Source organism: Rhipicephalus sanguineus, chromosome 8 (genome assembly GCF_013339695.2).
Source record: "Rhipicephalus sanguineus isolate Rsan-2018 chromosome 8, BIME_Rsan_1.4, whole genome shotgun sequence".
NCBI classification, from domain to species: Eukaryota; Metazoa; Arthropoda; class Arachnida; order Ixodida; family Ixodidae; genus Rhipicephalus; species Rhipicephalus sanguineus.
The window spans coordinates 124,926,571-124,943,382 of NC_051183.1; the positions used below are offsets into that span (position 1 = coordinate 124,926,571).

The window sequence follows — 16,812 nt, forward strand, 5'->3', positions numbered from 1 at the left end:
TGGTATTTGCAGAAGAGCTGGTATTTGAAATTCGATATCTTCTTCATAATCCATGTGAGAAAGGGCACCACGTGACGTTTCAGTGGCGGCGAAGTCACGGCGGCGTTACAGGGAACGAAGAGGCAGATAATGCCGCTCGGGCACCTCTTGAAAGGAAACAGGAAGAAACCATACCACTTTCGAGGTCTGACACTGCGAGCAGTCTTCGAGGGCGTGCACAGGAGTTCACGCTCGCTTTATGGTGCCCACCAAGCAGCTAAATCAACCGGACCAATTGTCAACACCATCCGTCGTCTTTGATGTATCTCTGTATGCCATCTGGACCCCGCCCAAGAGAGGCCACACTGCTTTATCGCTTATGGCCAGGAGTGGCATTTACGAAACCCTTTTCCTTTCGCATTGGAATTGCCGACAACGCTCTTTGCAATGCCTGTCGTTGCGAGGAGACGCTACACCACATCTTGAGCGACTGTACGGTATATAATGCTCAGAGACAGTCACTGGCGTCCGTTCTAGCGCACCTTGACAATAGACAAATGTCGATTGAAACTATTCTTGCAAGTCGTCCACAGAGGACAACGCAGCTGAAGGCGACAAAAGCACTTCTGAGGTTTTAAAGAGAAACGGACTTCGAGAAGCGGCTGTGACTGTAATGTCGCGTACCACGCAAGAGTGACGGACTGTGATTGACTGTGTGAGTGCTGTGTTATGTACAGTCTTCATCTTTAAAGCTCCCCCATCCTGTTCTCATTTGTAGGGTAGCGAACCGTTTTCCTAAACTGGTTAACCTCCCTGCCTTTCCTTCTCTACTATTTCTTCTGTTCTCCAGATACCACCTGTGCGCCCGGCTAGCACAGTGAATTCTGGTTGGAGCACGTCAATGACAATGGAGACTGAACGATCGTGGCAAACTTGCATGAGGACCACCCGGAGATTATTGTGGTCGTTCATTTCACCCGACGAGCATGCACCGGCCAAAGGCTTTACATTACACATTCATAAGGCTCCTGATATGTGGTATTCCACATGCGTAAGGCTCCTGATATGTACTAAGTACACAGAGGGAGCCCGCCGCTTTAACGATAGCGCTATAACGACGGGACAACGCATATAATCCACGTACGTTCGCCAAACCATATGTTACGTGCGCCCAAGTGCCACGCACCGACTACACAAGCCCCGAAAATTGTCTGTCCATATATGATACGGTCACTGGGCGTGAATAACTGTTTTCCTGTCACTGTAGTGCAATTGTTATAGTGATGCAACCCCTCGTCGTTGAGAGTGCCACTAAATAAACGCAATATGAGTGTCGATTAAGATAGTCCCTAATGCGATATATAAATGCAGTTCTACGAGTGCTTTCATTTGGCGATTTATTGAGGCAATGAACACGAGGCCGACGTCTGTGCGCACAGTTATAGGCAACTCTTCATTTAATGTTCTATCTTATATTTTTTAAATTTTTTGTTCCTCTTTCTCATTTTCCTGAATGTTGTTTAGTTTTTATTTATTTATTTATTTATTTATTTATTTATTTATTTATTTATTTATTTATTTATTTATTACTTTTATTTTGTTGGCACCCGCCAGGGTGGTTTCGTGGTTATGGCACTCGACTGCTCACCCGAAGGGCGCGGGATCGAATGGCGGCCACGGCGGCCGCGTTTCGGTGAAGGCCAAATGCTAGGAGCCCGTGTGCATAGACCTATGTGCACGTTAGAGAACCCCAGGTGGGTCAAAATTTCGCGAGCCCTCCGCGGCGGCGTCTCCCACAATCATATTGCGGTTTTGGGACGTAAAAGCCAAACATTTATTATTATCATCTTGTTGTTGTTTTTTTTTTTCGCCTATATAAGCTCAAGTTACTCACAACTGTCTAAATTTTTCCTGAATATCTATTTTTATTTTTGTGTTTTTATTAGTTATTAATTCTCGGTTTCCTTTTTTTTAGTTCGGCGGCGTCAAGCGCACGGCAAAGAAAGAAAGGCGTTGCGTGGCTCAAGATAGGTATAAAGGTAAGTTATTTTGTAAGAGAAAGGGGAACCGAAGATCACTCGTGAGTACATTGGGGGAAGGTGGTAGGCACACGATAAATCACGCGCTCCAAGCCGCTTCAAACTCCGAAGTGGGTTAATGTGGCACTCATGAGGGTGCTCATTTATGTCATTTTGTACCGCTTCCAAATCGGTATGTAGAAAAATGGCGTCGTTCCTTGGATGAGGATGTAGGGCAGTACAGTGCGAAATGAGGTGCTTTATGTTGGCTATGCAAGAAAAATTGCGAAAGATACATATACGAGGGTGGTCTGAAAAGTTCTCGGCCTGATGTAGAAAAAGGCGTTTCGGACCTTCAAAATTATTTTTATTTTTCAACATAGTCTCCTCTCAACTCTGCACACTTAGTCCATCGATATTCCAGAGCCAGGATTTCGTCCTTAAAATGACTTTGTGGAAGTCCTGAAAAGTAGTCGTCCACAGCAGCAATCGCTTCTTCATTTGATGAAAAACGTTGCCCACCAAGAAAGATATTGAGTTTTCAGAACAGGTGGCAGTCCGACGGGGCTAAGTCAGGAGAATAGGGTGGGTGCTCCAACAATTCGTACTTCAAATCGTGAAATTTAGCCATTGCAAGATGTCCTTTGTGCACCGGTGCATTGTCCTGATGAAAGATGATTTTTTTCTTCTGCAAACCTGGTCTTTCCTCACAAATTTTCTGATTCAATTGAGCCATAAGGTCAGAATAATACCCCCAGTTATGGTTTTAGCCTTTTCAAGATAATCCACAAGCAGAATGCCTTTGGCGTCCCAAAAAACAGAGGCCATCACCTTTCCTGCGGAGGGAACTGACTTGGCTTTCTTTGGTGCAGAGGACCCGGCTTCAGTCCACTGCTTTGATTGTTGTGTTGATTCCGATGTGTAATGGTGAATTCAAGTTTCATCCATTGTTATAAATCTGCGCAAAAAGTCGGCTGGATTTTTGTTATACAGCTCCAAAGCACGCTGTGACATCGTCATGCGGTTGCGTTTTTGCTCAGGAGTAAGGATGCGCGGCACCCATCTTGCACAGAGCTTGTTCATAAGTAGTTCGTTATGCAAAATGTGGCATACACGTTCCACTGACATGCCAACAGCCTCGGCAATTTCACGCAACTTCACTCTCCTGTCTTCCAAAACCATATCGTGCACACGGTCAATCAATTCAGGAGTTGCTGCACTTTTTGGGCGCCCTTTGCGCGGGTCATCTTCAATGCTCTCTCTCCCCCGCTTAAACTCAGCAGCCCATTTCTTGACTGTGGAGTATGAAGGTGAATCTTGCTTGTAAACTTTAACAAACCTTTGGTGAATTTCATTCGGAGATAAACCTTCTTTTACAAAGAACTTTATCACCGCACGGTACTCAAGCTTCTCCATGCCTTCCGGTGCTTCACACTACACCCACTATGATCGACTGTCAAAGCCAAACTGCTAATCGGCACTAGATGGCGTTTCATCTGAGACTTGCAGAGACTTGTATGAACGTGCACATGAGTGCTACAAGTTCTCGCTCGCGTGATTCTTATTGAGGCCGAGAACTTTTCAGACCACCCTCGTATGAAGGGTAGTGTCTACGTTTGCGAGTACTTTGTTAATAAATATTTCCTGGTATCGGCTGAGGGCGAGGTTCTTAAAGATACGAGGAGGGGTGACATTATTGAGTAACTGCCGGTCAATATACTTGAGAAAGCGTCGCAGTCGTACCACTTTAAAGTGAGAATTCGGTGGTAAATTGTGAATTGTGAATTTCCCGTTGCTCAATGTACGCGAGCCGTATAATTCTTTGCTCTCGGTTGCTGGGTTACGTCAATGGACAGCGGACGACGCTCAAGCCAGGGAGAGGCGCCTAAGAGCTTTTCTCGAAACGCCTGGATTCAATCTATCCTAAATCGCTGCTGCTATCTGCCATCGTTCGGCAACGACCACGCCAAAAAGTTGACTAGCACAGTCACCTTTGTTTTCTAACACACCTCAGCGAACAGCATCTACGTTGAACGCCAAGTGAACGCGCTCTGTCTCGCTCATTTCATCGCTCAGCACTTACGCGCCGGCGAGAACGCTTGCGCCACGTTATTTTATAGGGTTGCATTGTTTCCGTTAAGAGGAAGCTTTCTTTCTTTTAGATGCGTAGCAGCTCTTTGACTAGCCTGTGTAACGCTGTCCGTCCGCACAAACGCGAGGCAACGTGCTTCCCTCGGCGCATGTGTTGGAGCGGTGCCAAGTAGGTCACGCCGCAGCTGGGCGTTGACGTCACGCACCCCACGCACGCTTCCCTCGCAGGTGCGCGCGTACGTCACTCTCTCCCTCACCCGCCGGAGCACCGCAGCTGCCGGCTGCCTCCCGTGTCCGCGTTTCAAACAAGCGTTTACACCAGTAAACGCTACACCGAGTTTCGCTTCAAACGAATCTTCCAGCGCTCATCGCAGCACCCGCGTTAGCGCCGTTCAACCCGTGACGCCACCCGTGCGCAACGCTGCTGCTTCGCATCCCGTCAGCGTTCCTTCGGGGAGATGGTCCAATTGTTTTTTTTTGTGGGGGGGGGGGGCAGCACCATTTTATTTTTCTGTACTTATTGTGGTTACGTTTCACGTGATCGGAGTAGGTACTGAAAAATAGCTTTTTTGGAAAGTTATTTTCAGCACTTATACTGCACAAAGTTAGAAAACTAAATTGCAGGAAAATTAAGAACTCAAGATGTTGATTTCGCACAAGTGCACGAAAATATTACCTAAACTCAGAAAGTTGTCGTAATGCTTTCTTCCTAGCTACTCATCAACAGATATTGCGGTGCTCTACAATGTATCTGTTGGATCATCTTAAGCAGACAAATCGCATATCCTGAACTTCCTCTTTTCTTTAGAACAACATACAGAGCTGGTATTCCGAAAATAATGTAATCTATAGAACATTAAATTTATCTTTATAGCCAAGTTCACCAGTTCACAAATAAATTTGTGAACCAAAAACATTTGTAGTGTTCTCACAGTATTACAGTGTGAATTGTACATCAGCATCATAACAATATTCTATGAAGAAATGTTCTAAGATTTCCGTCTTAAATTCAAAAATACTCTGGAAATCGGTGCAGTGGTTGCCATACGAAACAATTTCTCCGTTTCCGTGTAATCATTAGGAACTCGTGAGCTGTAGCTTCCACGTAATGGCGACTGGCTCCACAATTAAAAAAAATGTTTTACTGATAAAATTGTAGTTCGTATTGCCTACCCCTATAGCGTTTTGCAGTATATACCACGACACCTATACAGTTCTGTGCCGACCTACCTTTTTGATCTGGTGTTGGCGGCTTAGGTTCGTCTCCGGTTGGCTCAGCTACTTCGGCTGACTCATCTGCGACAAAAAAAGTCACAGTTTCGCCGCAAGGGCGAAGCAATGAATGGATAGCACGAAACTAATGCTATACGAAGTGAGGCTCGCCAATGGATACTCTCAGTTTGAACAGCGCTCCTGTTGCAAAGGCGGCCGAAGCAGCGAAGGAAACTAGCGTGCTTCAAGTGTCGAGCTGTGACACTTGATAGTTCGCGCTCATCTTCTGTTCGTTTAGCGGCGTCCCTTGAGCTCGAGTGACTTTCGTACGCTCCGTAACATGAGCGCGGACATCGCGGTGAAAGCGTGAAACATCCCTCTTCCCCTCACCACGAGAAAACCGCGCGAGCAGAGAGCGGAAGGGCAAGGTTCTCCCTGCGGAAGGAGCGAGCGAGCTCGCCGACGACTTTTAAATGCCCCCGTCGCGCTCCTAGCGCCATCTCGCTGTAATGAAGAAGCGCTTATAAGCGCCGGCCGTCTCCGAGTCGTACAGCGGTAAATGGTGTGTATATAACGCTCGCCGTTAGCTACGTGGAGGATCCGCGTTTCGTGGCGTAGTGGTTAGCGCTACTCGCTGCTGAGCAAGGAGTCCCTTGTTCGATTCCGCGCTTCGGAAGCATTTTGCTGAATTATTTTTCTTTGGGGCTTTTATATATATATATACATACTTATACATATACGGTGCATGGCGACGGCGACGGCAAAATTCAGCCGAGACTGTCCATATAATTGCTATCGCAATAAAATAATGCTTGGTACTTGGTCGCCCGTAGCTCTAAGACCAAGCTGCTCGAAAAGTGCTATCTATGTTTTAGTGCAAGAATTACCTGGGAACCATCCACGTTCGAAGGGAAATGGTAGAGGCCCGTGCATGTGTGATGTCAGTGCACGTTAATGAACAGCAGCTGCTCGAAATTTCGGGAGCCCGCAACTAAGGTGTCTCTCATAATAAATCGATGTAATTGGCACGTAAAAGCACACATTCTTCTTCATATTATTATTATTGTTATTATTATTATTACAATTATTATACAGAACCTTCCAAAATTTCCTATTCAAATTGTCAAGGTCTTCATATGTACGTCCGCCATAGGGCAAAGGTCCTCGGTCACAACAGTCTTGCGCAAGCTGGTAACTGAAATTTTGATTTCAAAATTTATATTTCATGTACGACACTTGAAACGCAGAAATTATGCAACTCGACAATCGCTGAACCGATTTTAAAATGTACCAGTTGCGGAGGAAACTCCGCATTGCGACTGTATGCTTATATTAAATTATTTGCCCTTTCATGCGCAACTTTTCGCCTTCATCGAAAATGCGGTCGCCGCTGCCGGGATTCGATCCCGCGACCTGCGGTCAGCAGTCGAGCACCATAACTACTAGAGCACCGTGGCGCGTATGTTAAAAATGATAACCTAGAAGAATGTCCAACGTAGATATTGTAGACGTTTGTCAAGTGCTTCGCTAGAAAGGATTATTTCTGTGATATTCACACCGGACAGATGTCAGAGATAGTTTTCAGACACGCAGGTAGTGCGTAACCTTGAACGACTTTATGTAGTTTTGATCAGCTTCTAAACGGTACGTTTCTCTCAACACATGGTATGTTGTGCAAAGAGAGCAGGAGTATGTGACCAGGTCAACCGTAGCAGCTCTCCTTGTGAATGCTTTTCTTTAAATGAAAATTGCGAATTTCCGCGACATGTGGTTAATCCTCACGTAAGAGTGTCGTTTACACATGTCAGTATCACATTTTCTTTGAAGCTATGCGTGGTGGTATGATTCTCCAGCCTCCTTTTCGTGTAATAAACGCAACACATTTGGTTTACTTAGAAGGATTGATTGTTGGGCGAGTTGGTAATTCATGATGAATGCAAATAGCGCGAAAAAACGTAAGACTAGACGAATGTGCTGTAGCCTTCTTTGTTTACTCTTCGTTTTTTCGCGCTATTTGCATTCAACATTTGGTTTAGCTTCTCGTTTCAGGCTGCTGAATCAAAACTACCATGGTTTGTTTTTTGACATATGAATTCGAGAAAGAATAACTCGCGTGTGAGTCGTGACCATTATATGTTGGTGAAAGAGCCGCGGTCAGATCCTGCTCCAACACTTTAGGGAAGAAATCGCTTTATATTTTCAACTTCTAGCCCTAACAGCTGATATGTGCTCTATACGCCACTTTCCTGCTTCATCTAGAATGTGAATCGAGGAAGGCCGAAATGACGGGCAGTTAGTGAACCAACTTTGATTCTAAAGCGCGGGCGTACTCTCACGTACAATACCATCCACAGGCATTATGATTGTCGTTTGAATTTCCGGGTATTAGTGAGGGTAGGACGAGAACACTTCGGGCCGCCGTCCACAGCCGATGATGCTATTGGCCGTGAGCATGGTCTATTATCTTTCCTGCACGTTATGTCTGAGCGTGAGCGCTATTGTGTAAATGATCATACTCGTAAACTGCAGAACACCCTACGACTGCTTTGAGTGTATTCACAAGGGCAGTAACTCGGGATAGTTGATTGTTCATGATCATAAGAACAGCGCATAAACGACGGAGGAACACAGCGCGGTCTTCCGACTGGTTTCTTTTCCACAGAAACACAATAGTTACAGCACCGATATCGCAAGGAATATAAAAGAGCATCATGCTTAGAAATTCTTTTTTTTTTTTGTCAAGAAGTAAGATTGAAGTGGTGCTTGCACACTGATCACCAAGTTTGTCTTTAAGCCGGCTTCCATAATATCTCTTGTAGACTGTTCCGGTCTTAGGGAGAGGACCACGGCTTCGAAAACACCGGAACACATCCGCTGAATGAACAGTGGTGAGCTACATTATCTTGCTTATGCGTTGCAGCTCTAATATGCCCTTTGGTTTCGTTCGTTCTTTATGTGCTTTTTCAGCCATAATGAGCGCATTCCGGCCGTGTTCTTGCTGTTTTGTTCCTACACTTATAAGATTAGAGTGACTTACCGTCCCCAAGTCGTCCCCAGCCAGCCACCATTATTCGCATGTCTGTCAGATTCATCGGATCTGTTGGTATGCAGATGGGCTTCGTGTAACGGCTGAACACCAAAGGCCGCTGCACCTGCACGCCAGAGGTACTTCCATCAGGACTCTTCAAACGCCCCACACGACTTTCTGCCAACTACATTCTCCTTAAGAGAAAGCTACAAACAGATATTCCTGGACTCCACGCTGTGCGCTGAAGCTTTTCGTTGTAACGCACAGCCTAGGAGGTAATCAGCCGAACTTCAGAACATATTTTACGTGATATGTAAGCAACCAGAGCTTCCAGGGTCTTTGAGATGTGCCATGGACAAGTATGGCCCTCAGGAAAAAAAGAGGAGGCACCTATTTTATGTGGTATGCATTTACCGAATGATGTTATTGTTATCTGACTGTGGGGCACCTATTTTATGTGGTATGCATTTTCCGAATGATCTGATGTGTAAATCCAGGAAATAATTAACCATGTACAAGAGAACAAGACAGCCTCGCTCGCGGGATCGAATCCCGTCCGCGGCGGCCGCATTATTGATGGAGGAGAAAATGCTTGTGACCAGTGTACTGTCGTCCGTACGGTAAAGGTGCACGTAAAGAACATCAGATAGTCAAAATTTCCGGAGCCCTCCACTTCGGCATCGCTCATAATCAAAATCGTGGTTTTGCCACGTTAAACCCCAACAATTACATGAGCTAGCATCGCACCTAGGTGAACCGAGCGCATAACACTGGCGATATAGTTTTATCCTCCCAATGTGCGCATGTCTGCAGCGGGTAACCATGTCAAGGTCCACCTTTGGCACTCCAATATGCCGAATATACCCGCGTACGCCGCTTCAACGTATAGGAAGTTGTCTGAGCGATACTGCCTCGTATAATAATAATATCCGACGTTTAACGTCCGAGAACCACGATATGATTATGAGAGACGCCGTAGTGGAGGGTTTCTGAAATTTCGACCACCTGGGGTTCTTTAACGTGCACCTAAGTCTAAGTACAGGGGCCTCAAACATTTTCGCCTCCATCGAACATGCAGCCGCCGTGGCCGGGATTCAACCCCGCGACCTTCGGGTCAGCAGTCAAGTGCCATAACCACTAGCCCACCGTGGAGGGGCTATAATGAATTGGAAAACGTTTTCAAGGTCGGGGCATAAGGAAAATACAGGCTTATTATAACTGAATATCGATATCTGGGGGCATTGTTTTTCTAAAGCTTGGAATTGAAGACCGTGATGACTGTAACAATTTATTTGAGTTAATTAACAGGTGCTGGGTGGTGTCACAATTTCGCGAGAGGTTCGGTGGTGGCATTGGTGGCTATTTTCGCAAAAGGCGCAGTATTGGGTTAAGCGAGGCACAAAGCACGCTAATTCGCTACTCCGCCCCGAGCTCCTACGTTTCCATCCCAGTCGTCCGGAGACAGTTCGAAATCTCTTCTATCTGATGGAACAATGTCTCGGTTCGTTCTTTGCGAGCAAACGACAAATGATTGACAGCACTGCCTCTTCCGGTTGCTGTTTTCCTGTCTAACCGTCGGACGTACACGTGCGCGCCTAAACCAAACCCGTGCGGCGTGATAAAACGATTCATCACGGAACGCCTACAAGATCACGCCCATTGCTATCGTTTCGGGTCGCTTATAATAAATGGCATGACACCGCTCTTCAATTTAGTGGCGCGGCTTGATTTATCCGTGTTGTGATCTACAAAACAACTGAAGTTTGCCATTTTACAGCGCACTGCAGTTCTAGACGTCTTTCGAGTGGGGCGAAATGATAGGCTACTGTGTACTGTGCTATGTCATCGCACATTAAAGAATCCCAGGTGGTCGAATTTATTATTAGTCTTTCATTATACCGTCTCTTGTTGTCCAAATAGCCTTGATTTGTACGTTTATTTGTACGTGTACAGAAACCAGTTTGGCTACTGTATATATTACTTTTAAGCAGCCACTCCAAAACCTATCTCCACCTAGTGCGCTCTATTCAGTAGTAGAGAAACTAATATATATGGACACACTAACGTGGTATTCTTGGCGACCTCTACGTAGCGGAGGAAGAAAGGAATGCAATATCATGTGGAAAACAATTTTGATACCAGTGCTGGGGTTTCAGCCCGGGCTCCCATGCTCCGAACGTAACTGTCTCTTCCACTAGGCTACAAAGAATTTTTACAGCGAAAGCTGTTATGAGATAATTTGAGCGGCCGTTTTCGGCGCCGTAGTTGTCCGCCGCCGCCGCCGCCACCGGTGTCCGTAACCGCTATCGCACGAAATAAGAAAAAGAAGGAAATAAGAAAAAATTTCCAGGATGGGAACGAGGTTCGAACCTCGGCCCTCTGCGTGGGAGCCCAGTGTTCTGCCTCAGAGCCATGCCGGTACTCGAAACCGCATTGCAAAAAGACCCTATACAGGCTTCATGTCGGGAAGGAACCACGTTAGCATTAGTAATGGAGTGCGGTAGAAAAGTAAAATAGCAACCAGGCGTCATACAAACGCGAATTCTGTAACCGGGCGTCACACAGTGCAAAGTGGGCAACCAGTGGGTTGTTGAATGCTTCCAACCCATTACAAAAGCCTCTGCGATAATTATTCATCGTCACAAAGTGCACATAATGACTTAGAGGTGTTTAGCGAGTACCATGGTTCTCCGAAGAATGACGAAAAATTGCATAGTGGCTGCTTCCCTAATTCACACAAATTATCATGATTTATAGCGTAGTGGTTTCCTCGCAAGTACACTTCTATTGGTTGCCAAGGAAGCCCATAACGCTCCCATGATGCACTTCCTCAGGCTCTCAATAAAGTTAATTCCTTCTCTCTCTCTCTCTCGCTCTCCGTTTCTCCGGTCAACGTATGTTATGAAGCGTGGTGGGACAGTTAAATAACGACCGGGCGTATATTAATTACGTAACTAGTGGGTCGTTTAAAGCTTCCTACCCATTGCAAAGGTCTTAGCCATAATTCTTCATCGTCATCAACTGTCGCATAAAAAAAATGCACATAATGCCTTAGAGATGGTACCTCGCTTCTCCGCAGAATAACGAATGATGCCGTGGTGGGTGCTTCCCAACTTCCGAAAAATTATGATTTGTGGTGCAGAGGGTACGTTGCTGATTTACGTGTATTGGTTGCCACAAGAGAGTTTATAACGGGCTCTAGAAATACCGCTCTTCCAGCTTTCGCTGTGACTGTGCTGCGCCTTCTGCGCAGGCCTGGCGTGTTTTTTTCTGTCTTTAGTGCCTGTTTTACATGTAACAAACACAGGGGCAAGTACTATTTGCAACACAATCATTGATCGCCTCAAAAACGTCAAAGACCTATGTGACGTTATACTTCCGGTACCACTGTATAGAACCACTACCCTGGGGGTCGATGGAGAAATGTTCTAAAAACGGTGAAGAGAATGATGGTACCTGCAGCTAAGAAAACATTTTTCTTTCAACTGCATGCAGCGACATTTCCCGTCAAACCCTTCCTGCAGGAAAAGGGCATGTTTGTGTCATACGGAACCGAATGCTTGATATGCTGAAGAAAGAAAACGATAGACCATATGTTCCTTCACTGCTGGGCCGCCGTGTTTTTATGGGACCTACTGCAGCGTGCCATACAAATTGATTTTCCCATAGAGCCCCCTGATATTCGGTGTCTCTCTGTAGAAAGTGATTACGGGATACCTTTCAATGTAATGCTGTTGATTGCACTACATAGGATAAGAAAGTGCATGATGGCCATATGGCACGCCGACGTGGACGTCCTTCCCGCGGGTCAATATTTCAAGGAGAGCGTAACGCACTTTCTTGAAGAGCAAAAACTTCCCGAATAGTTCCAGATTGATTAGCTTGTGTAGAGCTTATTTTGCACACGACGCAGCTTTAGAGTGTCTTCATGAGTCCCACTAAGCTAGACATCTACGCTTGCAAAACAATAAAGTATTTTATTCGTATGAATAGCTTGTATTCTAATAACAAAAAGTCACAGTTTCGCCGCAAGGGCGAAGCAATGAATGCGATAGCAAGAAAAGCAGCCCGTGATGGACGCGCTGCTACGCTGCAAAAACACCTGCACCCCGGCAGCAACTATCGCGCAAGCAGACGGCGGAAGGGCAAGGTTCTCCCTGCACAAATATTAGAAGAAGCGAGCGAGCTGGCTGACGACTATAAAATGGGCCCGTTGCGCTCCTCGCGCCATCACGCTGGTAATGAAGAAACGCTTATGCGCCTGCCGTCTCTGAGTCCTGCCAGCGATAAAACGTGTGTATATAACGCTCTCCGTTAGCTGCCTGAAGGATCTGCGCTTTGTGGCGTAGTGGTTAGCGCCACGCGCTGCGGAGAGGGAGGTCGCTGGTTCGATTCCGCGCTTCGGAAGCATTTTTCTGAATTACTTTTTAAGACTTTTATATATAAATACATACTTATACATATACGGTGCATGACTGCGGCGGCAAAAACCAGCCGAGGCTGTCCATATAATTGCTATCGCAATAAAATAAAAAAAATGTTGTAAGGACTTCATAATTTCTTATGACATAGCTCATCTTGAACATGGAAAAAAATGTCTTCACAACAATGTACCTCTCTTTAAAAGTGAAGCCGACTTTAGGGAGATTGGTAGTTTCCAAACAAATATTGAATAAAGAGAACAAGGCCCTGCGGACATTACGCTGCTTATATTGGTCCTGGAAAAATATCTTCAGAGCAGTGCATTTGTGTTTGTTGAAAGCGCTACCAACCACCACAGCGGCATCGGTTGTCACACACCTTCACAGAGTGCAATGGCCCATGTATTTTGGTTATTTGAATATGATGTACGCGGTGCCCCCATATTTACCTTATTGTACATTTATTTATTCATTTATTTATTTGGCTGAAATATGAAAATCGTGATAACCTGACTCTTAACCCTTATCATCAAAACGTACATACACAACAAAACAAAGACACTGAAAGAGGGGGAAAAAAGAGCGGAATTATTTAATAAAAAACGTGCTCGTTGCTTTTAGTGAATCTGATAATGCGTACAACTGCTTTAGATACCAGCTTATAGGAAAATACTCGGCTAGTTTGCTTATGTGTAGCGCTATAACATCAGTACATGTATGCTGAAATGCCCGTTTTATCTTAAATAAATTATTTCGTGAGCCGTTTTTGTTTGTGATGGAGTCGGGGGCACATTTAGGCTATGCTAACAGCCAGCCCCTAAGACATCACCCTGATCACCCCTGTGGATGTCTGTCAGCATGAATAACACACCTATATTAAATCAGTGGAATAAGCATAGTGTGCACGGAACTCACCGCTAGAAGGGCGATATCATTCCTGTGATTGGTGGCGTTGTAATCGGTGTGTAGTCGCACCTGGTCCACGTATAGGTAGTCACCCTTGAGCCGTTCCGTGCTCATGTAATACGCCTTAATCCAGACTGGGTGCGTGCCGTTCCTGCGCAATGTATCATCTTTTTTTTTATACTGTGTGGACAATTAGCATGTGACGCGCGCTCTGCGCAACTGATGCAGGTAGTATATTATCGTTAGTCATAGCTTAACCGGAAGTGTTGTTGGCTAACCTCCCTCCCTCCTCCTTTTCTGTTTTCTTCCTTTCTACATAAGGATACATCAAGGAGAGTATACACACGTCATCTCAACGGGACACGCTGTTTACCAGCTTTAAAAACACAGAAAAAAGGATAGGGAGAAGCAAAGCGACAAGAAGAGAGAAACGGAGTGGGAGGCAGCTCTCATCAGATCATGTGGCCGAGAGTTATAAACTCATTCACGAGTCTAGTCATGTGCCGTATAATATTTTAGCACAGCATTGTGAGCTTAGTATTGAGTGTACGCCCAGTATTTCAGAAAAGCTACAGAGTTGAAAGTTCGAGGAAAATTAAGTAGGGGAGACTTGTCTCAGAGCACACAACACATTGCTATTGGTAACGCCCAACTTTTGCGAAACATGCCGATGCTTGCCTGTCCAGGTGTATTGCATGGTGAAACTGATTGCTCTTTACCAGCCTATCAAAAATAATCGTTAAGGAATTAACGCGTACAATCTGCGGAGCACTCTGCAAAGCATTCCTGGGTGAAATTCTATGGAGCACTCCGCGGATGAGATTAGTTCATGCAGACCATGATCCACAGCGTCCATTCGTGAAGTAATCTGTGTTTCATGGTCAACATCTTACACGAATGTAGTAATGACTGACGAGCACTTCATTTCATTGGGCGACAGAGGACAGTGCTAGAAGAAGATACTTAGCGTTACAGGACGAAAACTCATAGAGATTACTTGCAAGAGGTTCGTTGATAACAGAATGAAGTATGACATGGTCATCATCATACGTCGTTTATAGCGAAGCTGCATTTCATTCTTTTTTTTTATTTGCGACATAGACTTGCCCTTAAGGCATAATATTTGTTATATATATTTGTGTTAAATGTGCGCCGTTAGGCCGCTGTTGCTTATGAAGTGAATAAGTGTCTTGTGGAATGTGTTGTCATGTATCCATCGGTCATAACTGTTTGTGTCAGTGTAGCGAAGACCAGCTTGCAGGAGATGACGGGAGCGTTCCGACTGTAATCCTTGGCATGTCCATATAAGGTGGTATGCATCTGCTTGCATCACTGGAACAGAACAGTACGGGCATGTAGCATCAACTGTTAAATGCGACCAGTTCCATGTTGAGATAACAGCTGGTGTAAGGGCCACCCCTGCCCGAAGCCTCCCAAGCACGACTTTCTTCGCCCTAGTAAGGTGATCCCGTGATTTGTTTGTCTCTTAAACAAAACAGTTGACAGAAAACCATTCCACAAATCCAAAAGAAAATTGAGTTCGTCGCAGGCACGTTCTACTTAAATTAAACATGCAAAGCACATTCCAGTATGAGTTTTAAGAAAAATGCACGAAACAAATATCAAAATCACAGGATAAATAGTACGGCGAGTTCAAAGAACGCAAAGCACGTAGCATTCCTCGCTTGCGTGTTCCGGTGAACATTATGGTCTGAGAACTAACTAACCTCCCTGTTCTTCCATTGTTCTTTTCCATGTAAATGCCAGTTTCCGGGAAACGACCACTTTTGCATATAAAGCAGAGAGTGACGTCCCTACACTTTAATATGTAATAGAAGAGCAATCCAAGCAACTGATTTCATCCGTGTTGTAATAGCGCCGTGGGAAGGCCACGCCTAGCCACGACTCCACGAGCGGTGTAATCACGATATTGCAATACATTTGTTTTGATCTGAATTGATTAACGTGGTTCCTTATTCTGTAGTTCAATCCTACGTTGCATTGGTCTATTGTATTAGGTTATACCATAGCCTCGATGGCCAAATTTGTAGTGTGCATTGCAGCCCACATATACACCATTTACCCTCGCGGTACGCAGATCTCGTAGGGCTTCAGCGTGTTCGTCATCACCCGCGAGATGGCGCGAAGGGCGTTCTTCAAAGGCCGTCGCGCCGCTAATAGCTGCGTTGCGTACCGTAAAATGCCGAGCAAACGCCCGCACCCGAGCAAGCGCCCCCTCTTGTTTTCCGGAGATCTGAAATAAGCGCCGGTGACCGAGCAAGCCCCCCACCCCCCCTCCTCCCTGCAACCGTTTTTTTTTTCAGGACGAGCATCGCTTGTGTAAAAAGAACCACAAGAACGAGTACACTGAATGCGTACCTAATGTTGTTTATGAAATTCCGTTGTCATGTGGCCGGTCGTATATTCTTCAAACCGGTCGCTGCTTCAATGGTTTGACAGTGACGAGGGAGAATGAAAACAGTAAATAAATAAAGCGTTTCATTAGAAACGTGGATGGACATTCTTTGTTTTTAGCGGCTCTCCCGCCGCCATCTTGAATTTCAGTCCGGGACCAAGCAAGCGCCCCCCCTTCAAATCGGGTCGGATTACCCTTCACCTAAGGGGGGGGGCGCTTGCTCAGCATTTTGCTCAGCATGCTCTTGTGTTCGGAGGAGCAGCAGCATTTGAGACTTGGATCAAACGCAGGCGGCGCTGGGTCAAGCGCACGGGACGCTACACGTGGCGAAATTAAAACAATGGGAGACGCGGGCCATGCTGCATCGTTGCCCGCGCCGCGTTTGCGTCGTATCGCTGGCGACCCACGCTAGTTTTCGATTTTTGGGTCTTGCTACAACGCGAGCGTAAAAGCCTAAGTGTAGCTGGGGTTCTGCGCATGCCCTTGGCGGCTCGAAAAATTGTTGGGTCCCCTATTCTAAAACTCTGTAGCGTTTCGCCGGAATGGGGATGTGCGTCTCCGACTTGTACTTCGACATTCAGCGCGTGGTCGTCCGTGCTCACGCGCTTATCTCTTGAGGGTTGAGGTTTGTACGTCTTGTGCTCTCGCCGCAAAGTTTGCGTTCAAACTATAGACAGCACGAAGGTCACTACACTCACTGCAGTGGCTGCGTTTGCGAAAGGAGTGAGCTGCTATCTAGAA

At 45.8% G+C, this 16,812-nt stretch overlaps 1 protein-coding gene across 1 annotated transcript in view; it reads right to left on the reverse strand.

Annotated features, from left to right (window-relative positions):
• The window catches only part of LOC119403494 (spaetzle-processing enzyme), a 32,267-nt gene extending 18,464 nt beyond the window's left edge, over window positions 1–13,803 (reverse strand). The window contains exons 1-2 of the mRNA XM_049418348.1: window positions 13,665–13,803; window positions 8,338–8,452 (exon numbers count right to left, since the gene is read on the reverse strand). Of these exons, the coding sequence (XP_049274305.1) occupies window positions 8,338–8,452; window positions 13,665–13,769 (220 nt within the window). The 5' untranslated portion in view covers window positions 13,770–13,803. The remainder of the gene's footprint in view (window positions 1–8,337; window positions 8,453–13,664) is intronic.
• Between the last annotated feature and the right edge of the window lie 3,009 nt (window positions 13,804–16,812).